This window comes from Impatiens glandulifera, chromosome 3 (genome assembly GCF_907164915.1).
Source record: "Impatiens glandulifera chromosome 3, dImpGla2.1, whole genome shotgun sequence".
NCBI classification, from domain to species: domain Eukaryota; kingdom Viridiplantae; phylum Streptophyta; class Magnoliopsida; order Ericales; family Balsaminaceae; genus Impatiens; species Impatiens glandulifera.
This window is the reverse complement of record NC_061864.1, coordinates 10,397,470-10,424,296: the sequence shown is the minus strand read 5'-3', so window position 1 is coordinate 10,424,296 and position 26,827 is coordinate 10,397,470. Positions and strand designations below refer to the sequence as shown.

General features: G+C 31.4%; 4 protein-coding genes across 7 annotated transcripts; 1 reads left to right on the top strand and 3 right to left on the bottom strand.

Annotated features, from left to right (window-relative positions):
- Positions 1-1,222: 1,222 nt before the first annotated feature.
- On the bottom strand, positions 1,223-8,874 carry LOC124931249. Of its 4 annotated transcripts, none has more exons than XM_047471675.1 (21): positions 8,583-8,874; positions 8,121-8,270; positions 7,956-8,040; positions 7,746-7,848; positions 7,553-7,637; positions 7,372-7,458; positions 7,200-7,273; positions 6,859-7,015; positions 6,670-6,772; positions 6,387-6,582; positions 5,694-5,752; positions 5,272-5,396; positions 4,446-5,119; positions 4,285-4,366; positions 3,545-3,727; positions 3,390-3,443; positions 2,765-2,860; positions 2,607-2,672; positions 2,482-2,528; positions 1,737-2,378; positions 1,223-1,660 (listed from the first exon to the last, which is right to left on the bottom strand). In XM_047471675.1, the coding sequence occupies exons 2-21, from the start codon at positions 8,235-8,237 to the stop codon at positions 1,312-1,314; spliced, it is 3,384 nt and encodes a 1,127-aa protein (XP_047327631.1). In that variant the 5' UTR covers positions 8,238-8,270; positions 8,583-8,874; the 3' UTR covers positions 1,223-1,311. The 4 variants fall into 4 exon arrangements, with proteins under 4 accessions (XP_047327631.1, XP_047327630.1, XP_047327632.1 ...); XM_047471674.1 differs by having other exon boundaries at positions 8,121-8,244; XM_047471676.1 differs by having other exon boundaries at positions 8,121-8,240.
- Positions 8,875-11,385: 2,511 nt separating this feature from the next.
- Positions 11,386-12,559, top strand: LOC124931699. The gene has a single exon (XM_047472228.1). It carries the CDS (start codon positions 11,475-11,477, stop codon positions 12,315-12,317), a length of 843 nt encoding a protein of 280 aa, XP_047328184.1. The 5' UTR covers positions 11,386-11,474; the 3' UTR covers positions 12,318-12,559.
- A 3,835-nt stretch (positions 12,560-16,394) lies between these two features.
- Positions 16,395-17,742, bottom strand: LOC124929688 (heavy metal-associated isoprenylated plant protein 9). The gene is made up of 5 exons (XM_047470087.1): positions 17,692-17,742; positions 17,425-17,608; positions 17,177-17,349; positions 17,005-17,095; positions 16,395-16,937 (listed from the first exon to the last, which is right to left on the bottom strand). The coding sequence occupies exons 1-5, from the start codon at positions 17,740-17,742 to the stop codon at positions 16,468-16,470; spliced, it is 969 nt and encodes a 322-aa protein (XP_047326043.1). The 3' UTR covers positions 16,395-16,467.
- A 3,752-nt stretch (positions 17,743-21,494) lies between these two features.
- Positions 21,495-25,239, bottom strand: LOC124931805 (uncharacterized calcium-binding protein At1g02270-like). The gene is made up of 10 exons (XM_047472366.1): positions 24,894-25,239; positions 24,693-24,797; positions 24,505-24,610; positions 23,700-23,914; positions 23,544-23,620; positions 23,157-23,265; positions 22,939-23,064; positions 22,249-22,359; positions 22,063-22,170; positions 21,495-21,977 (listed from the first exon to the last, which is right to left on the bottom strand). Exons 1-10 carry the CDS (start codon positions 25,023-25,025, stop codon positions 21,735-21,737), a joined length of 1,332 nt encoding a protein of 443 aa, XP_047328322.1. The 5' UTR covers positions 25,026-25,239; the 3' UTR covers positions 21,495-21,734.
- Between the last annotated feature and the right edge of the window lie 1,588 nt (positions 25,240-26,827).

Sequence of the window (26,827 nt, the reverse complement as noted above, 5' to 3'; positions counted from 1 at the left end):
ATGATGGCTGTGCCTTCTAATGTGTCGCCCTAAGTTGGGTCACAACATGTTTTTGCTAACTAGTAATTTGGCCCCTTCATCGGAAACATCGATCATGAAATGGTTTCGACCGTGGACATGGATTTTCAACCGAGGATGACATGATTCTCGACCGAGTAGACGCAACTATCATTCACGACCTAGAAGATTCAACTTGGCACCAGGTTGGTTTGATTTGAGTTTTTCCGATTTTCGGAATTTAGCCAGGTGTCCATATCTAGAAAGACGTGTGATTGTTTTCTTACGAGAATTTCAATTTTTTTAGTATTGTTAGATGATTTCTGATTATGTCGGAGAAGATTGTGTCGTCTTTTAAAAAGACATGTGAGATATTGTGAATCACAAAGTCGATTGATACATTTCTTTCTTGCTTTGTGTTGTCACAACCTTATTTAAAGATTGTTGGAGTTGTAATTTGAATAACTTATAAGAACTTATGTCATAATTTAATTTTAATCGCTATTTTTGCATAAACGAATTATCCTTTAAAAAAATCAATATTTTTTATATCAAATAAAAATGTCTAATTGACTACAAATTGCTGTCATTAAGTAGTCAGTCAAATTTGTAGTTCTTAAATTTTCAAGAGAAGGGAAGTATGGATATTTGAGAAATGAATTATAAATAAAATATTTACATAACCAATGTAAATGAAATAAAAGAAGATTATCTTCACAAGAGAATCCAAAAAAAAAAGAAGAAAAAAAGCCTTTTTGTTTATTATACTTTTCTTTTTCTTTATGTGGTAGGTGAAATTGCCCTGTCATTGAAGCATTTAATACCAAACTTTATAAAAAAAAATGTACAATTAAATAAGATGGCATTGACTAGTCTAGTTCTCATGATAAATGCGACCAAACCAGTAGGATGTGCAGGTTTAGTTGGGCTCATCATATATAGTAAAGTAAAATTGAGTTGAGCAGTTCCATTTATAAATAATTTATTTATTTTTGTAATCTCATCAATAAGCTGAATCAAACAGGTTTCAACCATTTTCATGAATAAAGTGAAAAATAAAATCATTGCCTTCTTCCCACAAACAATTGATGTTTTGATCCAACCTTGATTGAGACAGAATAAGCAGCATTTTTCTTCTTATAAACATGCAACAACTTTATATGACTCAAAGTAAATTCACTTAATTAATAAAACTATTATTAAAAACAAATTCTAGCTTATAAAATAAATAAAAAATCTTCTTCTCTACTGTTTATATTTCATTGACACTTTCAAGTGGTTTTTTTAACCTTTGAAAATGATGATATGAATAACTCACACTGGTGATGCAGACAACAAGAATCCAGGTTGCTTTTTTTGCATCAGTATGCCACAAAAAGGGCATATCGGTTTTCTGGAGGGTAGCATCAAAAAATCACCAGAAGCCCGTCTGGTGCAACAAATGCAATACCACATTTTCATCGTACACGATACCTGCATCGTCACGCAACATCGCTCCATTTTATGTCTTTTTTCACGCATCTTATTATTATTTTTCTTATTACCATTACAACTCCCTCCTCCTTCACCTCTGCAGAAGGCTTCTTCAGCAGATTCAAACGGAACAGAAGCCGAGCAGTAACTACATTTCTCATCTTCTGTGTATTTCAAACCCGAACCAAGCCTGTGTAGGATCGTTTCAATTCTAAATTCTAAATTCTAAATTGTGTAACTAAAAAACAAAAACCAAATAAAAATACCTTTTCAAACTTTTCCCAACTTCTACTTCAAGTTTCTTTACATTATCCTGAAGGCTACTTCGGTTAAGCACCGCCCACTTCTTCATTTGCGCTAATCCAGCCGGAACATAGCCTTCATCCTTTAGGAAACACGAGAAACTATCAGTCACAAGCCTTGCTCGAACTTCTTCTTCACTTCTCCAAAGTAGCTTCATCCATAGAGACTGATATTCATCGTCGCCATTCTCCTCCTCCTCCTCAAACGATAATAATGCATTTGCATCTTCACAATCAGATTTTATCCCTGCCACGCGCCTTCCGATCACATTTATGAGTTGCAGTTGACGAAAACCAAGTTTAGAAACCTTAGCCGTGATCTTCAAGAAGATCTTAGAAATAGCCAAGTCATGCTTGGTTTTTGCTAATGAAGCAAGCCATTTAGTTATTGTGGTTTGGACAAACTCTTTTGCAGATTGCTTGAAGGCTAATAATGATGCCACGATATCCCAAATAACAACAGGCTTGATGTTGTCCGAAGATTCAAACTGATTCAAAGACCATAAGATGTTACGTTCCCAATTTTCTCTTCCGGTCAAATCAGCAAAAGGTTCGCCTTGTTCCTGCCCGCCAATCCAAAAGAATTCAACAATTGCCTTCTGTGTCCTGAGTATTGAACCAACAAACACATATCTAAAAAACGACTGGATTCAAGGGATGAGCAGTTGAGAACCTCGAACATGTACAATGAAGAGGGAAGAACACTGACCTTAACTCGTACATTGGATTTAAGGTTTCAACATCAAAACTACGAGCCTGCACAACAAAACACTAATTGATATTGATTCAACATTAACAACACGGTTATTGTTGTTATTTTGGCGAAAAGCATACCACAGCTAACACTAAATTTCCAGGGGATACTGCAAGACCTAAGCAAGAGTCAACGACATTAGGAACCTGCACATAATAGATAAAGCTTTGCATTGGTGGAAAACAAAGGCACAATTCATATTAAAATAATTCATTCAACTGGAGATGCATCTTATTACATCAATGGAACTCTTAAGTTCAGGAGTATGCGAAGGAATAGGTACTTCCTTCAGTGAATTGTTCTTAGTTACAATCCAACAGCGCAAAACATTGTCCTGCAACAATCCAAGGAATTTCAACAACTTGCTTAGTTGTCAGAAATATAATTCAGCTATTTGAAAAGTAGTATTTTGTCACAATCTTTCTAAGAAAAAGAATCAGTTGAAGTTTTTGTTTGGATCATGACCCAGATTATTTGGTTAACAATTTTTTTTTATCATAATCCAAATTATAGTGTAATTTTTTACTTCATATGATACAGAGAATTTTGTCGATCATTATCAAAGTATTTTTAAACCATTGTGATTGTTGGCAAACAAAACAAATGTACAATTTTCTTGATCATGATCAACATAATTTTTTTTTTAAAAAAGAACACCAACATATAATGATATATTTTGATATATTTGCAACAATCATATCAATCCTCCTTGATGTGCTCTTTCTATTCTAATTTCCCTTAAACTGTATGAAGCTGTAGAATGTACCACAAAAGTGAGCATCAAAATGTTCTGTAAAAATTGCAATTCGTGTATACAACATGTTGGACTTCAATATAGCATGTGATGAGCTAAAGAGTTAAACCTGACTGCAGCTGTATAGGCATCGTCCATCAAAAGTCCATGCTAAACCTGTAATCTGGAAAGCTTGTAAATATAAGATACTGTCTCCCCAAGAAAAAAATAAGTTTTGCAAACACTACACTAATAAGGTCATACTATAAAAGGCTACAGGCTTACAATGTGGTTGTGCGCATTATTAGATCCAACCTTGAGAAATTTGCTGGTAGCATTACATGCATCAAATATCCATACTTCAATGTAACCAGATCCTTTTCCAACTGCTAAATGATTTCTGTGAGAAGAACTTCCACAACCAGTAAGAGTAATTACAGAGACAGGGACGGAATCGGGAGCTATGATCTGTGAATGGTTTAAGAGTGGGAAGGAAATCATTAAAAAGGATGTCTCACTTGATGTTATTCATACTATGAATGACTCAATAACTTATAGTGATAAGTTTAATTTACTTCTCTGTGGAGCTCAAAAGAAAAACAAAATAATCTAATGGTCAGTCTTTTGCACAGGCACCACAATGTTAGGGTTAGTTCTTCAATTTTAATTTTTTTGGTTTAAGATAACTGAAATGCACAAAATAGTTTCCAAAGAATCTAACAGAGGGATAAATGAATTTATTTTCCTCATTTATAGGGAATATAACCAGCAACATCAAAATAGCTGATAAATAATGAAATTGATTATACTAATCAAAATCAAATCACAAAATAAGAGGAAAATATGTCATTTTTGTAAGTAAAAAAAGGCTGACAGATAGGAACTAAAAGATATTGAATTGGTTCCTTGATGCATTTCGCTCAGAATTCAAAAGTTTGACTTAGTTAGAAAAGCAAACATTTTATCAAAAAGCCCTATCACGTGGAAAGATTAATTTTCATTAGAACTTGATTTTGATTCTATACCTCTTTCAAAAGAGAAAAAGAAGCATCATTAACATCATTTGATTCGAGTAACTTCTTGCTGCAACCTCTCCAGAGCTTCACACTAAGAAGAACAAAAATTATGAGAAACTATGCTGCCTGGAATAAATTGGTTCAGAAAATATAATATCACAACACCATACCTCCCGTCAGAACTTCCAGTGACTAACAAAAGCTGAGGTTTCAACACATCAGAAGGAAGGAGAATCAAACTGATTGCAGTGATCCAACCACTATGCGCATGAAGAAAACCCACAAGTGAGACATCAGCTAAATCCTTTGTGGGCATAACAGAGAAGGATCGTGGCTCAATGAATTTCCAAAACCACAATGCTCCAGACTTCCCCCCAATTGCAAGTATAGAACAAGATTTCCGTGTATTAGGATCAGAAACTGACTGGATGCCAGATGTTAAAGAAATAAGCGGCGACCATGAAACAACAAGTGATGATAACATTTCACTTCGCGAAGCATATTGAAGTGCAGTTATTAGAGGGTGGCTGGAGATTTTGAGTGGATTCTTCAGTTTTTTTCGTTTCGATTTAGGAATTTGATTCAGATAATCTGATCCACTACTGTTGTCAGCGTCAACATTTATTAGAGCGTGACTGGAGATTTTGGATGGATTCTTCAGTTTTTTTCGTTTCGATTTACGAATTTCATTCAGATAATCTGATCCACTACTGTTGTCAGTTTCAACATTTATTAGAGGGTGAGTGGAGATTTTGAGTGGATTCTTCAGTTTTTTTCGTTTCGATCTAGGAATTTGATCCAAATAATCTGATCCACTACTGCTGCCAGCTTCAACATCAACCGCCTGAAAAAAAACAATGTGAAGCTAACAATAGACATGAAACCAAGGTGCATCAGACCAGCAAACCTAGTTGTCAAGGCATCAACACTATATATTTAAAAGGGTTGCACCAAATACACATAATAAGTTAAGAGGAAAAGTAAGTCCTTCATTACCTTTACTATATTTGAATCCTTTGTTTTAACCTCCAATGAAGTAACTTCCCAAGAGCTTTGCTCATCATTCCACAATGGCAACAATCTGACAGAGCTAGGATGTACCATGACAGATTCACTGTTTCCTGTCAATTCAAGTAAGTTTAAAACAAGCCAACAAACTCTATAGGCAAATTGATAAAACAGAAAAGTTGATATATGAGGGCTTGAATATTGACATATGCTCCATCAATATAACTTTTCTTGGCCAATGATTTTAATTAAGCTCTCGATTTTGACTGCCTTAATCTATAGATTCTGTCAATTTGTTTTCGGCACATTTCTTAAAGAGGAATCAAGTGCCAAATGCAAAATCATGAAGATAACTTGATAAAATCTCTGCAAAATCATTTAGGAATTGCCAGTATCACAAATGAACTCACCAGGCAACTTCACCAGAAGACCACTTTCATTTACACCCGTATACACCCCTTCAATCCACCTATTGAATATATTGATCAACCGAGCAACAATATGAAGATAGATGCACTATTAGTTATTACTTCAACAAAAAACATTATAAAACATTAATGATGCAGTAAAGATTAAAGTATGAGATGTGATTGTCATAAACAACATTGGCTATACACATCTACATGTTTCAACAAAAAAAAAACATCAAATAGCATATAACTTGCTTTGTAGCAAAAAAGAATTATAATTCTTCTCTTTAATCATTATGGAAGCAAACAAAACTTATATAAAAAAGGTTCTCTCTGAAAGCAACTTTATACTTTTTCTTTTGTGACGTGGGTTTATTCTCGGGGGTGGATAGCATGCCCCCCAGAGACATGACCCCTTTTAAATCAGAACGTTCTTGGTGAGAACCGAACCTGAAACCTTTGCTTTCTTATGTAAGACCCTTACCACTTGAGCTACTCATGAAATAGAATTGGATTATGGATGTTACTTTGATCTCCTACAGCTTGACATCTATCTTTATTTCAGTACAAATTGGTTGATGCAATGAAAATAATTTAGAAATAATAAAAAGTCATCAGAAGAAGAAATTGGTTGATGCAATGAAAGAAAATTAGAAATAATAAAAAGTCATCAAAAGAAGAAATAGTAGTTACTTGTTCTTTATCCAAGTTTCCATTGGGTCTCCTATTTTGAGAATCTCTTCCAATCCTTGACAATTATTCAACACCTGCTGTGGAAAATATCCCATCTTCATAGAAGGTCGGATTTTGGGGGAAATTTTCTGAATAGCCTGAGGATCATTTGTAATATCCAGTCCACTTTTCATCTCAACCCATTCATTTAAATTTCCTGCAAAATAAAAGAGTAAAAACTGATCACAAGAAAGCTCATTAGATCGTCAATATGAAAGAAGAAACATGATATTTCTTAGTTTACCATTTCCATCTGGTCCAGGAAGAGTAACCAATGCATTTGAACCATTCCGTTTACAAAGTGTACCAGCTATCCAGAAAGATTCATCTCCTTCTGTTTTCAGAACCTATAAAGCCCAGTTAATGAAGGAAATATCCTAGTGAGTAATTAACATGCTTATACAACAAAATTTTCCAGAGTAATTTAACTAACCTCAACTGGTGAACCCTTTTTCAAAAGGGAACATGAGAAAAATGATACTTCCTTCACTGAAATAATAGATTTTGCAGTAGTTATTGAACCACAAGACCCATTCATACTATCTACAGCAGGAAACTTTAATCTCTTTGAAGGTCTACGCCCAAAGTTCCTAGAATATTAAAATGCACAGAGCATTAGTTTCGAAAGAAACATATTCACGAGCATAAGCTACAAGCATAGGCCCGTGAACATTTATGATTGAGTGGGGGAAAAAGCAATAAAGGAATACCGGAGTAAACTTCAAAAATGGAAAGAAAAAAAAAAAAAAAATAGAAGTAAATGGTGTACGTTACTGCAATACACTTTTTTTTTTCCTTTTCTGCTTCAAGATTACAGCTACAGGCAAATCATCGATATCAGCTTCCTCCTAAAATTGTGCAAAAAGAAGCATGATTTTGAGCCTTCTAGTCATCATAGATGTATAAACAATTTAATGAAGATAAAGTCTTTGAATCAACTACTTACTCGACTAGACTCTGAAATAGAAGTGCTTGTCTCGCCAAAACCTGTACGAATCAAGTAACTACAGAGCATCTCTGATATATTAACAACCTTCAAAATGGAACAATAAAATAAACCAAATAAGAACACAAAAAGATTGATGTTCACTCATTTCAACTTCTTCAGAGCAGAGCATGTATTATACCTCTACACACTCTGCAAAAAATTCACAATATGGCATCCGATAGATTTTTACATAGCCTTCTTTGGTGCAAACAGCAAGCAAGCAACTGGACAAAATGACGATAGTTTATATACATTGCAAGTTTAGAAAGAATGAGCCACAAACACCAAGAACTTGTTATGTAACTAAATAAAAAACTGGGAAATTTGTATACCCTGCATTGGATGCGAGTCCAACTGGAGACCATGAAATTGCCCGGACGTAAGCACCGGTATCACGTGCCAGGCATGTGGGCAACAAGCAGTTTGACATTAAATCTACACGGATCCAATTTTATAAGAATGTTAAGGTATGTCTATAAAATATGATCAACCAAGCAAGATAATGTAATAGTTTAACAATCTATGTAGGAAAAAAAACACACCTTCTTGTTTGATAAAACCGACAGGGAAAGGATTGTCGGATGATAGTTTAATAAAAGAACGAGGTCCCATAGGATTGGCAGGATTCTACATAATATTATTTCATTAAGAAAAGAGTAATAATGAAAGTAGACAATAGTAGCATCATTATCAGAAATAACAAGTACCATGATTGAAATGAGCTGTCCAGTGGCAACGGCTACCATGTTCTCATCAGACCAGGCAACTGCATTGGGATAAGATGGTGAAGAAGCGAGTAAAGCAGCCTGGAAACGTGACGCCATTTCCTTCCTGACCAATTTGATGAGTCAATTTAACTGAATATGAAAAAAAAAATGAGTTGGAGAATAAAAGACTATAGATTCGTCAGAATCCTATGATTAAATTTCGTTGACTGCTTGAACTGTAAGCGACATTGAAGGAATATTGAAGTGTATCTTGGCCAATCTAGCAACTTTCTTTTCTTATAATATTTTTCATTCAATGAATGGACTTTTTTCATTCAAAAAAAAGGAGGAGAAGGGGAGAGAGGCAATGCTATTGAGACCCAAAGCACCTATGGTTTTTCAGAGATTGGAGCTATGCGGGGATATAAAATCCAGTGTACAAAGAAAGATTAAAGAGGGAACCTGAAATCCTGCACTCAAGATCCTCGAGAGTTTGCCGAGGTTTGTATTGATGAGAAATCTGCAAAGATACTGAAGTTCGTATTGGGAGAAATCGAGTACGGTCTCTGCAAGAGGAGGCGTAACCTGCAACAGGTAGGGTTACTATCGGTAGGAGGAGAGAGACGCGTTACCGTTAACCTTCGCTCTGTTTTGCCGTCGCCGTTGCCGTTGCCGTTGCCGTCGCCGTCGATACCACCGCCGTAACAAGTGCAAAATACTTCTATTGGGAGAGAGCTTATTGAGTTATGCTTTAGCCTTTTCCGTACCGAATTTAGCGCAATCTATCAGTTATTTATATGTTTATTTATTTAGGCGGTTCGATAACTAAGGCCCCGTTTGTTTACACGGCCACCACGCGGCAAGAAGCTAGGCATAGTTCGCCGAGCCCAAGCGATCGGGCCCAAACCGCAACTTTTTTTTATTATATATTTTCGTTAATTTTAAATCATAATCATAATTTTTTTTTATTAATATTGCTTTATAAGATTAATATTAATTTTTTGAGAAAAGATATATATATATATATATATATATATATATATATATATATATATGTTATTAAATTTACATTTGATCACAACAATTTATTTAAATATTTTATATTATAAATTAAATTATTATATAAAGATATATTATATTTCTTAATTAATGATTTTCATCTACAAACGTTTTAAGTTTAAATGGGGTCATGATATAAAAGTGTGATGCTAATTCTTAAGAAGAAAAAAATACTTAATTAATTTAGATCTTAATATAGAATTTAATGGATCAACTCAAGAGTTATATCAAGAGTATTTAAGTGTAAAATATTTTGTATTTGTAATTGTGGCACATTCAAATGAACAATAATTTTGTGTTGTTGGCTTCTTATTATTATATTATTGACATATTTTAAATTTAAAAAAAAAAAATCATAATTACTTGTATATTCTAATAATTTATAATATTATTTTTATAACTATTTTGTACACAAATCCTCTCATATGGTAAGAATTCTTTGTGTAGTTAATTTCGTAAGCTTGTGTTATTTAAAATAAGTTTAATATTAATATATTTTAAACTTATGTCATCAAACTAGTTGGTATAATTGTTATTAGATTTTATAAGTTTTTGTAACATTTAGTTGTTATTATCATTAAATTGTATAAGTTTGGTGATCTGTTTGCAATGAGATACTCAAAAACACGCTTATTTAAATGTCCTTACTTTTTAACATATTAATAAGAATCCTAAACTTCATTCAAATTTAACAATTCACATCTTGTTTAACTTATAAACATTATAATAAGAAAAATGTTTCAAACATGAATTTTAAATGAGGTTGTGAGCTGTGATAAATGCATAATTTTTACTTGATAAGAACATGTATAATGTATGCTTGTTCCATGCTCATTTGGAGAAGGTGTTGACTAGGTAATTTTGTAAGGAATTGGCAAAAACTAGTTTATGCATTTTTAATAGTCTTATCAAAATCATCAAATTAAGATTACAGTGTTCACTAAAAAAAAATCATCAAAATAATCCGACCGACGAGACTATATCGTGAACGCGAGTTCTTCCATTCTTTACTTGTACTATAAATCTCTTTTTTCATCACTATTCTTTACTTTTCTTCACTTTCAAGACATCTTTATATTCCCATCTTTGCAACATTCTTCAAAAACCAGAATTGGATTCATAGTCTCATGACTCAAGAGCTCCTCCCCTTGATGAGATGGGTTTTCCCTCGACACTTCTTTCTGCATTTGGATCCCATTTGTTCAATATTGCAACCTATAATTATTCCAAGCACAAGGTATATATATATATATATATATATATATATATATATATATATATATATATATATATATATATATATATATATATATATATATATATATATATATATATAATTAATCATTCTTTCTAATTATTTATATTTCAAAAGTTTGTAAGTAATTTGTCTTATTTTTTCAGCCAATTTACAAGGAAACTAGGTCAAACGAAAATATTTCAAAAATCGCAGCAGTCAGCTTGATGCAAGACGAAAGAGGAGGAAGATGGCCTAAGTTAGCACCACAATTTGATGGCTTACACAATATATATTTGGCTAGTCTTACTTTAATTTGTTATTTTCTTTTTATTATCGATAAGATATAAATGTATTATATAATTCATCAATTGTGCATTGGTGAGACTGTTTCTTATTTTGTGTTGAAGCAATTTATAAATTACAAGTCAAAACAGGTGAAATCAAATGCTAGTACAATTATACGTGAAGAAATGATAATCTTCCCAGTTATTTCTATCTCAAAAGGTTTGTAAATAATTTGTCTTATGTTTTTAGTCAATTTATCAATAAACTAGGTCAAACAAGAATGTCATAAATTAGGACCACACAATCTTTACACTCTTGAAACATTGGTGGGCTTATCATATTCCAATTTTCAACTTGTTTTTATTATCATTAACACATATATATGATTTAAACTAAACATTTGCAATATAATTATTATCTTTTGTCATACTTTTATATTAATATTATTACTTATGTTTAACATGAAATTATAATTCTATATTTCTATGATATGTATAATATCTAATATTTATTAATTTATAACCATTTAAAATAATAGAAATTAAAAAAAATTAAAAAAAGACCAAGTAGGCTTCTGCCCATTTCCACCAATAATAAACAAATTTGATATTTTTTTCTGATCCTAAACCAAGCTGTCTTCTCCACCTCTAATTTAACCAAAACCCTAAATCCACTGTTTTTATTTTTGCGATCTTCATCTTCTTCTTCTTCAACAACTATGGCCTTGTTGCAGAAATCCAATAACTCGCATGGTGAAATAAACCATCTTTGACATGTCGCCTCCTCAACAACAACAACCCTCTTCGATCCCCAACTGCTTTCACAAGAAACCAGCTTCAGTTCCTGATTTCATACTTACTGCTTTTTCTCTCTTCGTCCTCTTCTCATCTCCCAAACCCAACACTCTCATCCATAAATTCTCTCCCCCAATTTCCATCCCTCGTAACTCACGTCGCTTCGTCCGTATCCCCTCCATGTCGTCTTACAATCGTCGATTTCAAGGTCGTCAATTCGCTACCCCTCAATCCCTCTCCGATTGGCTAAATCCCCGTCTTCCATCCGATTCATTCGCGTCCTGGGGTGTTAAACCCGGGACTAAGAATGTGCACAACCTTTGGCTCGAGCTCTCGGAGGGCGAGACTTCGTTGGCCGATTCCACGCCTCCAGTTCGGACCGTGGAGGTGGTCATCGTACGCGTTATAGGAAAACATAATCGGATTCTTGTGGAATCACACCAGGAATTGTCCGATGGTTCAATTAGGAATCGATGTAGGCCCTTGTCTGAGAAGATGAAACCTGGTGAGAGTTTCGAATTTGCTGCTGTTCGAGCAGTGAAGGAAGAGCTTGGTTCTGCGATTCCGATTTTTGAAGATGGTGTCACCGTGAGAATCGTGCCGGACTCGTACCTACAGAAGGTGGAGGAGAGATTATCGCTTTCTTACCCGGGTTTACCTGCACATTATATTCTTCACTCTGTTGATGCTTGGGTTGATGGGTTACCTGAAGAAGAGTTTTCAACGGAAGAAGAAGCTGAGTATGAGCAAAACAGAGTTGCAGATGAGGCAATTTTCTGCAAAAAACACCATTGGAAGTGGATTGAGATTGATTCAGTTTAGCCCTTCTCATCTGACTGGTCAGTTTTGAGCCTCTTCTTCTTTCTTTGTCTGGTCATATACAAACACTATTAACAAATTTTGTTTTCTCCTTTATCTGTCAAGCATTTGTTGTATAATCAAAGTTTTGTGAGCATCATACCATATACATATTCCTATTGTAATTATTAAACCTCTCTGATTTCCTACTTAAATGTAAGTTTTTCAATGGAATGAGAATACTGTTGAGTGTTATAAGGCTTCAAGCTTCTCCTTTTATATATAATTATTTGAATTTACAATGAGTATAGTAGATCAAGCTAGCTAGCCTATCAGACCCTGATTTTCAGATGATTGATCGTGTTAACATTGTACATCAATATTCTCGAAAATGTTGAAGTTGTTCCAATCTCCATTATAATTCATGTTGTTGTAGTTGAACCCATGGATTGGGCAAAGTTTCTAATTGGGTTTTTTGTGCATGTGCTCTCTACTTATAGAGCTCATCTCCCAAAACCCTAATCTTGTTAATCGGAAATGTATGAAATGAAATCCGATTATTGAATATTCTCTTTTATATGATCATCGATTGTAAAGTCTACGCCCTGTTTGAAAAGATATGAAGCTTATGTCTGAATTAACTAACTCCGAGTTGGTTGAACATGCCCTGCATCTATATATTTATGCACACAGCACATTTGACTTTAAATTTTACACCCACAAGTGTTGGAGTATGACCTAGAAAGTGTGAATTCTTATAACCACCAATTTTAGAGTCAAGAAAAGCTTAAAAAAGATAGCGATCACAATGCAAAAAGGAAATATGAGTGTTGTTAACGCTTGAGGTTGATCTCAATGTCTCCAGAATTCAGATTACACATGAAAGTTAATCTCAGTGCCATAAAATAAACTTAGAAAATACTGATATAGGTGATTCATTGATTAACTGTTTCCTAGTTAATCTTATTATAGCTAGGTGGCATAATTAAATTGGTCTTGTGTCACTCCTTTTGTTATAGATATATATGTCTCCAATATTCCAATAAAATTGAAAGTGAACATTAATTAGCTAACTCTTCGGGTAACATTTACTTTGTTTTCTTGAAATGGAGCAATATAGAATCTTCTTTGCTATTATTAATTGTAACATATATAATCACTTTATCATGTAGTATATATTAATGTTGTCACAGGATTCCAGAAATGGAATTCTTTCCTTTTCTTCTTTATGCTTTCTCGCATTCACATCATATTTAATATGGTGCATATTCTCCATATTGTCACCTCTTGCTAGCTAGCTGCGACTAATCTGCATTGATCATCGAATATATAACACGAAGGGGCAGGGTATCTTTGCCGCAAAATCTCAATTGGACTTCCAATGAATCACACTCATAATTGGAAGAGGTGGATCAATCTATATATACAAGTAGGTTCCAAAAATGCCCCAATTAACGTTTTTCTCATTGTGAAGTGAAAATGCTTTAATAGAATTGTAAACCTAGATTGTTTTTGCTATTAATGGTGGCTTAATTGTCAAGACAATATTGTGGATCACATGGATGGGCATGAGTGGAACAATTAAAAAAATGGGGAAATTTATTTTATTGATGATGCATGCATGCACCTATATGAAAGGTGGTCATGTGATATTTGGATTTTGGTCCAGAGAAAGGGAGGAATGCCACATTCACATAATGGCTCCTTTCTTAAGGAATGACATTCTCCAAAGTTAGTTGGTCATAACCCATGTGGGAGTGTTTTTTCTTTTTGCTTCCTCAATAGTACTACTCAATTTTATTAAAAAAAAAAAATAGAGTAAATGAGAACTTGGGTTAAGCACATAGCGAACTTATCACCTAAAGAGTTCGAATTCAGGACTTTAGGGAGATTAGGAATATTCACCTCCATGTGAAGCTTAATGTGAAGCTTAATGTGAAGCTTAAAGTTTGAAATGGATACTTAATCAATATTTATCTACAAAGTTACACCATTTTATATAGGGCAAATTACCTGGGCGGCCCTCAAACTATCTCAATCGCTCACTTTTGGCCCTCAAATTAATTTTTGAAACAAATCGCCCCTTCAACTTTTATAAAGGTCACCAGTAATCCTTCCGTCAACTCTTTGGTTAAACCTAACAGTTTAAGTTTAAAATATTATTTTTTTATATATTATCTTTAATTTTATATTTATATATATAATATTATATATATATTATTATTAAATTTAATATAATTATTAATTTTTTTATAATAAATAAATAATATATATTATTTATTTTTATCCATATATATAATTTTTATATATTATCTTTAATTAATTTATATATAATATATATTTTAAAAAATAATTTAAGTGTTAAAAGTATTTGAGTAGTTAAAAGGTTACCATTACTTTTAATAAATTATTTTTAATATATATAAAACAAAGTTTAAAAATAAATTATATGAATTATCCCTAATCATTAATTATATATATATATATATATAAATAAATTTATATAATTTATAGAATATATATTTTACAAAAATAATTTGAAAGATTAAAAGTAATTGTAACCTTCTAACTACTCAAATACTTAAAAAATAATTTAAGTATTAAAGTATTTGAGTAGTTAGAAGGTTACAATTATTTTTAATATATATAAGCGATTTAATAATTATATATATAAATATAAGATTAAAGATAATATATAAAAAAATAATATTTTAAACTTAAACAGTTAGGTTTAACCAAAGAGTTGACAGAAGGGCTACTGGTGACATTTATAAAAGTTGAAGGGGCGATTTGTTTCAAAAATTAATTTGAGGGCCAAAAGTGAGCGATTGAGATAGTTTGAGAGCCGCCCAGGTAATTTGCCCTTTTATATATGATATAATTCGTTATGATAACCAAGAAAAAAGAGAATGAGAATCTCCAAATGAAAATGAAACTTATAAATTTGAACAAGGGATCACAAAAAATCATTTAGGGCAGCCCAATTTTCGGGGCCATCTTGAATCTGATGAATGCTCACATAATTTTATTTTTCAATTTAACTTTTTTTTATAGTTTTTCTTTCTGAAAGCATTGCGAAAACTTTTAAGCATGTGATACTAAATAGGGAGCATGCATCCTTATATAGTTTTCCTTACTCAGCTTATAAATAGCTTAACAAAGAAATTAATAACCAATTCAATTATTATTCCACCTTTAAAAACAAATTTTAATATAATATTTTTCAAATAATACTAAATAAGTTGGTTTTTCTTCTTTTATATATATAAAAGAAGAGACAAAGTGGGTCACAGCCAATTCACCCATGTGCATGCATTGGTTTAAAAGCCACATAAAACATTATTTATTCACTTTAACCCATATATGCATGCTTTTTCAGACTTTATAAAATAATGGAATCTGTTTGTTCCGCTAAACTATGATTGCTCGTCATCATATACTGTGACTTAATTACAACAACCAATCTCTCCACTATATATTGTTCATATTTAATAAAAAGGTAATTACTTTTTTATTTTCAGATTAAAGTGTTTTTTAAGTAATAATTAAGTATCATATATTAATTTCTCAACTTTAAACTCTTTTTCATTTAAACTTTTCAGAGTTCTTAATATCAAAAATATTTATAAATACTTTCATTCTTCCACATACATAGAAGCCCTTGTTTGGAACACATAACATATCGGGAACGAAAAACATACCAAGAACGAAAAAGAAAGTTAAAATTTTGGTAATTCAAACTCTATTTTAATAAAAGCAACTTAATTCCGGACTCAAATAAAAATTGGGCTAATTTACATTTAAAAAAAAAACATGAAATCTAGGATTGATTGAGTGCAAGGCCACCCACGTAAAAGGAATGTGGACCAGTAATTTAAACACCCGATGATCTCTACGGTTCGGGTCCCACCATGTGAATCCCATATTTCCTGACCCAACGAATCTTCCCAATCGCTAACCGTTTCTTCTTATTATTATTGTCTTTATCTGCCCATCAATAATCATGTGCACGCATAAAACCAAATATTATTATTATTAACTTATACTTTTCCTGTATTATATTTTATCTAATTCAAATAAAAATACAATTATATATATAAATATGATATAAATTATAAAGGGATACAATTAATTAATGATGATAAGATGACATGGCATAATAATAATAATAAGATCATGTAATAGAACAAGCGTTAGGGTTCTCATCGGAGAATAACTGCGGCGGCGGGATTCTCTCCATCACATATAACGGCTGATAATAATACACCATTCTTTGCATGGCTTGTTCCTCTGTTATATTCATCACTTCCTCTCCCGACCCCCCTTCTTTCTTTTCCTCCTCCGGCGCCGACTCCGGCGCCGACTCTTCTTTCTTCTCGCCTTCTCCGGCGCCGGCACTCCCATCTTCTTTCTTCTCATCAGTAGGATCCTTTTTCTCCTCCCCTTGTTCTGTCTTTGGCTCTTCTTCTTTCTTATCATCTGGTTTTGACTCTGGTTCTGGTTTTGGCTCTGGTTCTGGTTGTGGCACAATTTTAGCTTGTTTCTTGGTGTGTCTATACACATAATCCACTAGCTTGTTCCCGTCCATGGTTCCGGTCACAGTCACTTTCTCCGAACTCAGATCGGTCGTCGCACTTCTCACACCTATATACAAAACAAAACCCATATGTATAATTGAAGTCAAAATCCAATTAAGTATAATTAAATTTACCTCTCATTTTGAGAATCTTTTTTTTAAGTTGTTGGGCGCATGCTTCACAATGCATATTAACATTAAGTTCCACAGTCACCAGTCCACTCACCTGTTAAGAAAGATCAATTAAGGTTTAAATCTAGCTAGTTAATTATAATTGGGTAATGGGGAATTGGGGATTGGAATTGACCTGAGAGGTGACAATATCAGGAATGGGTTGATCATCAGAAACAGGTAATGGTGAAAGAACACGAGCCATTCTCTTAGTTCTCTTCATTAACTTACTACATACAACTTGAGGCTCCACAATTCCTTTTATTGTAACTTGATTCGTTTCCATCTCAATGTTCACTCCTTCAACACCTGAAATCATTTTAATTTTTACAATTTACGTACATATATATGCCATTAATATTATGATCATCAAAGATGTTCTACCTCTGATCTTCATGATAGATTTTTCAATCTTCTTGGCACATCCAACACAATGCAAGTCAATGTATATGACAAAAGGAGCCGGAGGCTTTGGAGGTGGAGGTGGAGGAGGAGCTTCTTCTTCCTTCTTCTTCTTATCTTCTTCATCAGTACTCTTCTTCTGTTGATCCTCTGTAATTGCTTGATCCTGATCATGATCAATACCATTCAAATTAACCCATTTTCATGGCTGCATGCATTATTAGTTAATGAACACATATATATCATTACCTCCTTTGAAGAATTGGGAGCTGCTGCAGCTAATTCCTCGGCGGCGCCCATTGGGTGATATACAGATGTTGAAAACAAGAAGAAGAAGTATTTATGTTATGTGGAAGAAGAAGAATGAATGAATTATGTGTGTTTGGGCGGTGGAGCTATAAATTATTGAATAATAATAATAATAGAAGCTGAAAAGAGGGGAGGAGGGAAAACAAAGACCAATGAAGGCTTATTTTATAGGCAAACAAGCATGATAGAAAAGAAAGGACATGTATAGTTATTTTCTTTTGTTTTGAGGTTAGATTGAAAGTAGGTTTATGTGCCCATCAACAAGTATGGTAATAATTAAATTACATGGTTTGTATAAAGTGTGACCCTACATTAATACTTCTTTTATATAATTAAGTTATCTATAATCTATCACACCACAAACTCCTAATTACTCTTAATTGGGTGTGTTTGTTTGCCAAACATGGTCATTGATCTAAGTGGTACCAATGTCAAATGGGAAAATACGATATAACGAATTCTCACTATATTTGGTAGACGCAAATTTGGCATTATGTATTTGGAGTTGGTTATACGACTCTCCCTTTTAATTCATTTATACTCATTTTAAAAGAAAATAAAATAAAAAAATATTACTTTTATAAGAAAGTATTATTAAAGAGACTATAATTTAGCATTATCCACATCATACAAATAAGAAAATATTATAATTATATTAACTACAACTTTAAAAGAATACAAAGTTCAAAATTTATAGGGATTGTAATATTAATGTCAAACACTTTTAAAAATATTTATGTTGTGCATAAACATAACATAACACTTTTATGAATTTTAAGTTAAAATATTTAATTGTTATTTGCATGAAAATGTCTCATCGTAATTTTTTGAATAAAGTAACTCAAATTTTAAAAAATTTGTTTAAAAAAACAAATGTCTAAAGTTCTATTCTTCTTACAAATGAATATTCGATTTTTTTTTATTAAAAATGTTTTAAATTAAAGTAGATAGTGCAATGTCACGAATTGTATGATCTTTCAAATCAAATATCTCATTAAATATATCAGATTTTAGTGTTTAATATAGGTATAATATTATAATCAAATTTGAATGCGTGATTAATATTTAAGATTTATATTATTAGAATTTGATATTTTTTAATAAAAATTGTAATAGTAGGTAGTATTATTGATGCTTTTATTTGCCTTCCTTGACTGTTATCTTTTTCACTTTTGACATGTTGTGAAGTATTTCGGTAAGACATGTTTTAGTCCCTTTACATATGACGTGGTCCACCACTCTTAGACTTAATCAACAAATCATGACTTATCCACCACATAAATTAATTATCTTCTTTTAAATATTTTATTTCTATAATATTGTGCCTTTAATTTTTTTTTTTTATAGAAACCTTTACTTTTTTTTTTCATTCAGGCAAAAATAAGAAATAAATATTTGATAAAAATAATTATCAACTAAATTTTCTCTTGCATGACTAAAAAACTTCAAATTCATATTTTATTTAAATATTTGAAACTAGCCTAACTAAACTCACAAAAAACTAGTCATATTCAATTTAACTTAATATATTCTATATAAGAATCAGACCCATATATTTTATTATGAAACACTTTTGTGATTCAATTTAATCAAATATTTTATATTAAAATTAAATAATACTGATTTTATTTTGTTAAATTTTAAAAATGATTGTGATTTTAAATAACACTCTCTAAAAAGACTCAATTTTATTTGTGTATCACATACATAATTGTGAAAAATTAAAATATCTAAAATAGAGATAATTAAAGAAATTTCATGACAGAGATTTTCATGAGGTACTTATAGTCATCAAAAAGCTTTGAAAAAAGGACAAACATATGATTTTTTTACAACCAAACATTTGTGTTTCAATAAAAAAAAATTAAAAATAACTTTTAACAAATATTTTATATGAATATTAGTTTACATGAAATAATGTTATAAAAAATTTATCATTATTAAAAAATTTAATAATATCAAATTTTGTATTTCCAAACAAATTCAATCACCGACTTGGAGGCATATATTAACAACACTTATCTTAAGGTTATTGACATATCTAATCTTTAAAATATCATAATGTTTAAAAAACTTTTTTTTTTTCGAATAGTGGAAACTATTTAAATTAATATTCGATAAATTAATAAATACTTTAAAATAATAAATTTATCCGGTCACGACTTAGACTGATGTAAAAAATTGAAAAACTCATAAAACAATTAGATATAATTTTTTCAGGAGATCCTCCTATAATTTTTTAATCCAAGAAAATCATAAATTAATAATTCATAGAAACTGAAAACATATATATTATACGTTATTGAAAACATATATATTACACATATATTCAAGAAAGTCATTTAATATTTCAAAAGTAATTAATAGTGATAAACTTTCAGTAACAATATTTCTATAACGTAATTCTAAGAGTCTAGACTACCTTTTTGTTTGATTATTTATTTTATACGGATATATGTACTATATGTTTAATCAATTAATTATTAATTTATTGATAAATTAATAACTCTAAATTAATAAATTTCTTCAATCGACATTATTAATTTAAAAGTTTATACTTTATTATAATTATTTGTTCATATATGAACTTATTTGACAAATCTAATATTGAAACTGTTGGTACAAAATTGTGAAAGTGGAAAATATTTGGAGATGGTTTCATTTTAGGTTTGGTTATTTTTTTATTTTTTATTTTTAATGTGACATAACCTAACATCAAAGGAAATGTGTGGAGGTGGGCTGAGTTGTAAAAAAAAAAAGCAGAAAATGTAAAAAGAATGGCCATAATTAAAATATAACTTAAAAAAGTAACTTTAGAGAAATGAATGAAAATCACATATATAAATAAAATGTCGGCGCGGGGCATATGCAGTTAGCAGAGAAAGTGACGGATCTATGTCATCCATATACCCTTTTTGGGAACTTGTGATACTTCTAATTAATTACTTAATTCATACGGATGAATAGATAAACAATTAATTAATTAAATCTAGACTTAGATCCAGAATATTTGCAAAAAAATATGTTTACATGGCGTGCTTAACTTAATCATGGGTAGATGTTAATAATATTGCTTTATATAGATTATGAATGTGATCTTCAATTTAGGCACTAAGTCAAGCTAGTGGATTTTTAAATAGTAATTTGATTTGAAATATAATAGTTTAATTTGCTGTAAAATATATAATTAAAATAAAATTAAAGAGTATTTTCTTATTTGGAGAAAAGAAAAAGGGACATGATGAAGTTGGTGGAGGTTCACATTCACTTATGTGGCATTGCATTGGCAATGACTCAGCATGGGTCAGTCATCAATGCATGTCCTCTTAAGTCTTAAATCCACCTATAAAATAATTTTATAAAAGTACCAATTACTCACTATTTCCTTATCTTATTATTTATTCAATAACATTAATTTAGCAAAAAAAAAAAAAAACATGTTTTTATCTGCATAATTATTTTAAAATACTATTTTGATTTGTTTTGTGGCCATAAAAAAATAGGAAGGGGGTGATCCACAAATAAAGTTAACTTTTGGGGGAAGCACATGCAAATGCAATGAACATTATTGAAGATTGTATAATTGATACTTATGAGGCTCTGAATTCTGATGGGAAATATTCTTTTGCCTTGTTCTTAAAAAAATTGCAAAATTTTGATCCAATCTGAAGTGGGTCTTCATCTCCATAGTTGTTGGATTAAGAGTTAATAAATAAATAAATGGGGCAATGGCCTAAAATATATACAAGGCAACAATGAATGTTATGAATATAACAATTTGTGTAAATTTTCAGTATCTTAAAGAAAAATCCAATATATTTACATGTTGAATAAGGAAAAATACCAAGCAGATCTGTACAATATACCATTTCAGCAAACTCAAGCTCAAGCTAAAAAAAAAAAAGGAAAGATATGATCCTTGAAAGTATTGTTTTTTTTTTTCAATAGTATTGTTTTTTTGTGTATTTATTTGCAACAATTGATCAAGATATCAACATAGGGCTTGGCATTCTAACCGGCGAGAACACAACAGTGAGTCGAGCGTGATCTGAAAGAGAGTAATTCTTTGGCCACTTTCCTTTCTCCACTTCAGTGGGCGAGAGAACTGCGTCCTTCACATTGAAACCAACCATTTGCTGCTCTTTACCATCTTCCCCCTCTTCTTCTTCATCGTCTTCTTCTATGTTTATTTCTTGCTCTGACCATGTAGGACTCCTAATCCATTGCTGTAATGCAATCATTTTATATAAGCTTATATTTTTTCAGAGAAATTTGATATTTTCTGAGGAACATTAAGAGAATTCATATTACCTTGAATTCTTTGTAATCCAGAAAACCATTTCCATCAATATCTGCTTGCATCCACAAATCCCTCGTCTCATCAAGACTCAGCCCACGGGAATGACCAGTTAAATTAAGCTGTCCAATTAGTAACACGTTAGTTGCAAAGCTAACACATTTTTTCAGAGAAAAAAGGCTGAAGAAATCAAATCGTACTTGCCGCAATGCTTCACAAAATCCAGAGAAGGTAATATAATCGCCCTCACTATCAGCCTTTAGGAATGCGAAAGCATCCTCATCTGTCAAGGATGCTCTACGAAGTAAATACTGCAAATGATAATAAATTAATTAAATGTCAATAATAATTACATCATTCTTTGCACAAGAACATACAATGTGTGGTTTCAATGATTGAAGCAAATTACAGATGATTTAGTTACTAAAATCATCTAATTAAGTCATGAACAAATCATATACTAATTGGTAACACTTTTTTTTTGTTTCTGCAGTCTGGATTCAGATGAGAATCCGCCAATAAATTTCTAAGTGTGTTTTCGACTAAGTTCTATTTCCAAATGTGAGATATCTAACACAAATAGTGTTTTAAAATGGGGCCATTATGGTTATCAGCACCTACACCAAATAGTATTTAGCATCATAATACAACCACAATCGAATAACTTATGAGGTTATCTCCACTTGGAACAAGCATATTGCAACCATTAATCCACCTTTTATGCCAGCATCATATAACAATATGTCGGATACTAGACATATGCTTTAACTTTACTCTCTCAAGCAAGTCTCAAACGTGAATTTCCAAGTTACGCAACACCAAATAAACAAAAACAAACCTCAATCAATACATCCATACCATATGTTGAAAACAAGTAATAGGAATATTACCTTAAACATGCTAAATACAGCTTCACTCCAACTTGTTTTGAGCAATTTGCGGGATTTATTAGGATTAAGCAGCCAGATAAAATCCACACCACAGATATTTCCCCGATGATTAAGGTGGCTAACCCACTGCATATTAACATATAAGCAAGATAAGAAATAAGCAATAACAAAAATTGAAGTATTTACACAAAATCTTATTCAGCAAGGAATCATCATACCTTTTGCTCTTCTGCATCAGTGTACTGATGTGCAGTGTCATATGCTGACACAAAACCCTGGGATCTAAGGAACTTGTAAACATGGCCTCGCTTACTTCCATTCCAATCCCTAGAATAGTAAAGAAAATAGTATTACATTGATGTCTTAAGACGCATTGTAAACTAGGAACTTGTTTGATGAAGAAGCCCCTTATCCCACCATCAATCACTTCATTTTATCAAATCAACAACTAAGATACTAAAATTTGAATTACAAAGGATATTTTAGTTATTTAACCCAAACAAACCAAAATGATCCATTTTTTCATCGATCAAACTCTATTTGATATCCAGACAGACCAACTGGAGTCATATAGATGTGGGAAAGTTCAATATGACACTACTTACCCACAGAGGATGATAGGCAACGGATTAAGCTTTTGTTCTTCCTGATATGATTCCACATATTGTAAGGTTTTGTACACCTATAATAAGACACAAGATAAGGCACACAACAAAACTTGATAAAACAACAACATGATATTGATAGGCATTTGGTTTTACCTGGTTTAATCGTGCCAAACAAAAACTCGAATCATGTGGAAACAACATGTGGGTATTAACAATCAGAAGTTCTTGGTGAACATTCTCGCCTCGACAATGTGGTGTAACACATTCAACATGTAATAGCTGAGCGACGCGATCTCCAATGTCATTAAACAACAGCTCTCGATGGTTTAGGACTCTAAAGTGGTCCTTGTGCACGGAAGTTAGAAGACCTGTAAAGTTTGCAAAATAAGATATCAGTTTGCATTTAGACAGCATAGAGACAAACCCACCACCTCCTAAAATGGAATTGTGTAAGAAGTGGCATATTACTGAAACAAAGTTTTGCTATGTTTGGTAGAATATAATGATATTAATTTAACAATTGACAACATCTTCTGAATTTTATACTCTTTTTTTCCTTATTCCTCATCTACTCATTGTCAAAACCATACTTGTCTCAAGGGTTTTTAAGAAGCCAGATTTAATTCATTGGTAATGTAAATGATGTCAAAGAGATAGGACCAATTAAAGAAATCATTTATCAAAAAAATATGAATATTCCCATTAAACCTCACTGTTCTGAAAGCCAAACCTTCATGTAAATAATATTTGGTTGAAACTAAGAACTAGACAACATCCATAGGTAGGTTTTGTGGTTATTCGAGATTATTTAGAGATATTCTTGTTTGTTTTAAAGATAATGTTATGGGTTTGAGATTTTGAATCATCATGTAGGGTTTTAGATCATTTAGGAGAATCTTATAAACCCCCCAAATATTTTCTTCCAAAAAGGGTTAAAGTTGGATGAGATGGGAATTACCATCACCACGGTTATTGGTGCGAGCAAGCTTGAAGTTGAGGTAGCCAGCATTCCCAAGTCTCCTCTCGTACATATTAACAAGTTCTTCATTCCCAACCCAAAATTCCTGTCACAATTGAAAATGATTCAATTAATTAACAACCATCATAAGAAACTTTTGAAACAATTGATTGATTCGTAAAGTTGACCTGAAGGCAGATGATGGAAGATCGTTCGCACAACAGCCAATCCAATATCCTGTTATTCCTCTTCCGCCAATAGGGTCTAATATCGCTTTCCCTGGAATCCTGGTCCTGTTTCAAACAAAACCCTCTATCTAAAGTAAGAGTTTGTGATCAAAGCAAGCAATCAAGCAATTCAGACGACGAAGAAGAAGAAGAATGAGACACCTCTTTGTTGAGTCTCTTGTAAATAGGAGCTAGAATGTTGAAGGTGGTGCAAGAGATGGAATTGGGGTCTCCAATTGACGAAGCGATAGCATAGCTTCCTAATCTCGCGAATTTGGCCTTGGTCATTAGCATTTTGTTCCTTGCGCCTGTTCGCGTTGAAAAACCCCTCTTACGGATGATTTGACAGGGGAAACCCAAATGAAGATTGGTGAGAAGAAGGTTCGAAAAATGAAAAGGAAGATTAATAATCGTAAAGAGAGAGGCGGAAAGCACAATTAACGGATAGAAAACACGAAATGCCGGCGGAGTCTGCGTTTCTGGCGGACGAGAGAGAGTTTCTACGAGAAAGAATATGATAACACTATTTTAAAGGGACAACATTCCTGCATTATCTTCATATCATTTTATTTATTTTTATTTTATAACTCAAATCCAACCCCATAAATATTAATCTTAAAAATCAAATAATCATACAAACTAAAATAATAGGATTGTCATGAATGTATTATTATTATTATTTTCTAAGATTATTTTTTATTAAATTTAAATAAGAGTTATATATAAAAATTAATTAATAAATAATAAAAAAATATTTATAAAATATAAATATATAATTGATGTTCTAAATATAAAATTATAATAAATAATTATAAAAATAAAACTCCAATAAAAATATTGGACATCATGCAATTTGTGAAGTATTTATTAAAATACAAACTTATTTAAATTCTTGAACGACGAAGGTTGAAATATACTAATATGAATGAACTAATGAAACAATATTTGAAAAATCTCTAGTAAATATTCTAAAATAAAGTTAAAATTATCCTAAGTTGATAGTTGTTAAGTAACACCGAAATATAAGTTATTTCAAGTGAAAATGAATCATCTATATATATATATGCTTAAAATAGTGAAAAATTTATACAAATAATGAGAGTATATCTGTAAGAGGTCCTATATATGAAAAATGTAATCTTCCCTTCTACCTTAACGACAACAAAATATGGATATCCCTAGTCTCTTTAGTGATCTTGGGTTCGAGCCCGAGACGACAAATTTTGCGTCTGATTAAATGAATAAGTGTGTTTGCGGGATATGTGCTTAACCCCTTGTGGCCACATTTTTTTATATATGAAAGATGTAACTATTTATTAAAAAAATAAAAAAATAACTCTATATTCTATTATATTATTTTTTTTGTTGTTAAAAAGGAGACATACATGGACTTGAGAAATAATCATCAATACAATCGGAGATTATGAACAACAAACGACCCACCAATGATTGAGAGTATTATTCAGATTATAAAAATACGAAACGAAAAAATGGATTCAGCTAAATAAAATGTTAAATCAAACAAAACAAAATGTAATATTAACTCAAATCTGAATAATAAAAAAATTATTTATCCTTAAATGCTAAACAAATATCAGATTAGAAAAAAATTGACATTTAAAGTTCACTATAATTTATTTATTTTTGAAAAAAAACTAGAATATTAAGATAAGATTGTTAGGAAAATTAAATTGAGACTTGAAATTGGTCTCATTCGAGTTATTTGGGATTATTTAAAAAGTATTTTTTATATATATAGTTAATATGTTTTTATTGACGAAGACAATAATATTAATATAAAAAATAGCATAAAAAAATCTATTATATAAAATATTTATATATAAGTTAAATTGTAAGTGGTTAAGATTTAAATATATATAAATAAAAAAAATAAAGAAGATAAGATCATCATCGATAAAGAGTTGAAATAATGGACTACTGATTAAAAAATTGACAATTAATTAATGGCACATTAGGCAGCAATTACGTATCAACCAATTTAATCATAAACTATTTTTTGTGTGATGAATTTGTTAGAATTATTATTATAATCTATCATGTTAGAAAATTAAAGTAATACAAAATAAGCGTACCTG

What these genes read in the sequence shown, in the direction of transcription:
- LOC124929688 (XM_047470087.1), bottom strand. Translation starts at nt 17,742, where the DNA reads ATGGGCGCCGCCGAGGAATTAGCTGCAGCAGCTCCCAATTCTTCAAAG. An exon ending in CTCCCAATTCTTCAAAGGAG is followed by an intron (nt 17,609 to 17,691) that starts GTAATGATATAT and finishes GATCATGATCAG; the next exon opens with GATCAAGCAATTACAGAGGA. An exon ending in ATCTATCATGAAGATCAGAG is followed by an intron (nt 17,350 to 17,424) that starts GTAGAACATCTT and finishes AAATGATTTCAG; the next exon opens with GTGTTGAAGGAGTGAACATT.
- LOC124931699 (XM_047472228.1), top strand. Translation starts at nt 11,475, where the DNA reads ATGTCGCCTCCTCAACAACAACAACCCTCTTCGATCCCCAACTGCTTT.
- LOC124931249 (XM_047471675.1), bottom strand. Translation starts at nt 8,237, where the DNA reads ATGGCGTCACGTTTCCAGGCTGCTTTACTCGCTTCTTCACCATCTTAT. An exon ending in TTTTTGCAGAGTGTGTAGAG is followed by an intron (nt 7,459 to 7,552) that starts GTATAATACATG and finishes TCCATTTTGAAG; the next exon opens with GTTGTTAATATATCAGAGAT. An exon ending in AAAAGGGTTCACCAGTTGAG is followed by an intron (nt 6,773 to 6,858) that starts GTTAGTTAAATT and finishes TGGGCTTTATAG; the next exon opens with GTTCTGAAAACAGAAGGAGA.
- LOC124931805 (XM_047472366.1), bottom strand. Translation starts at nt 25,025, where the DNA reads ATGCTAATGACCAAGGCCAAATTCGCGAGATTAGGAAGCTATGCTATC. An exon ending in CTTCCATCATCTGCCTTCAG is followed by an intron (nt 24,611 to 24,692) that starts GTCAACTTTACG and finishes CAATTGTGACAG; the next exon opens with GAATTTTGGGTTGGGAATGA. An exon ending in TGGATTACAAAGAATTCAAG is followed by an intron (nt 21,978 to 22,062) that starts GTAATATGAATT and finishes ATTGCATTACAG; the next exon opens with CAATGGATTAGGAGTCCTAC.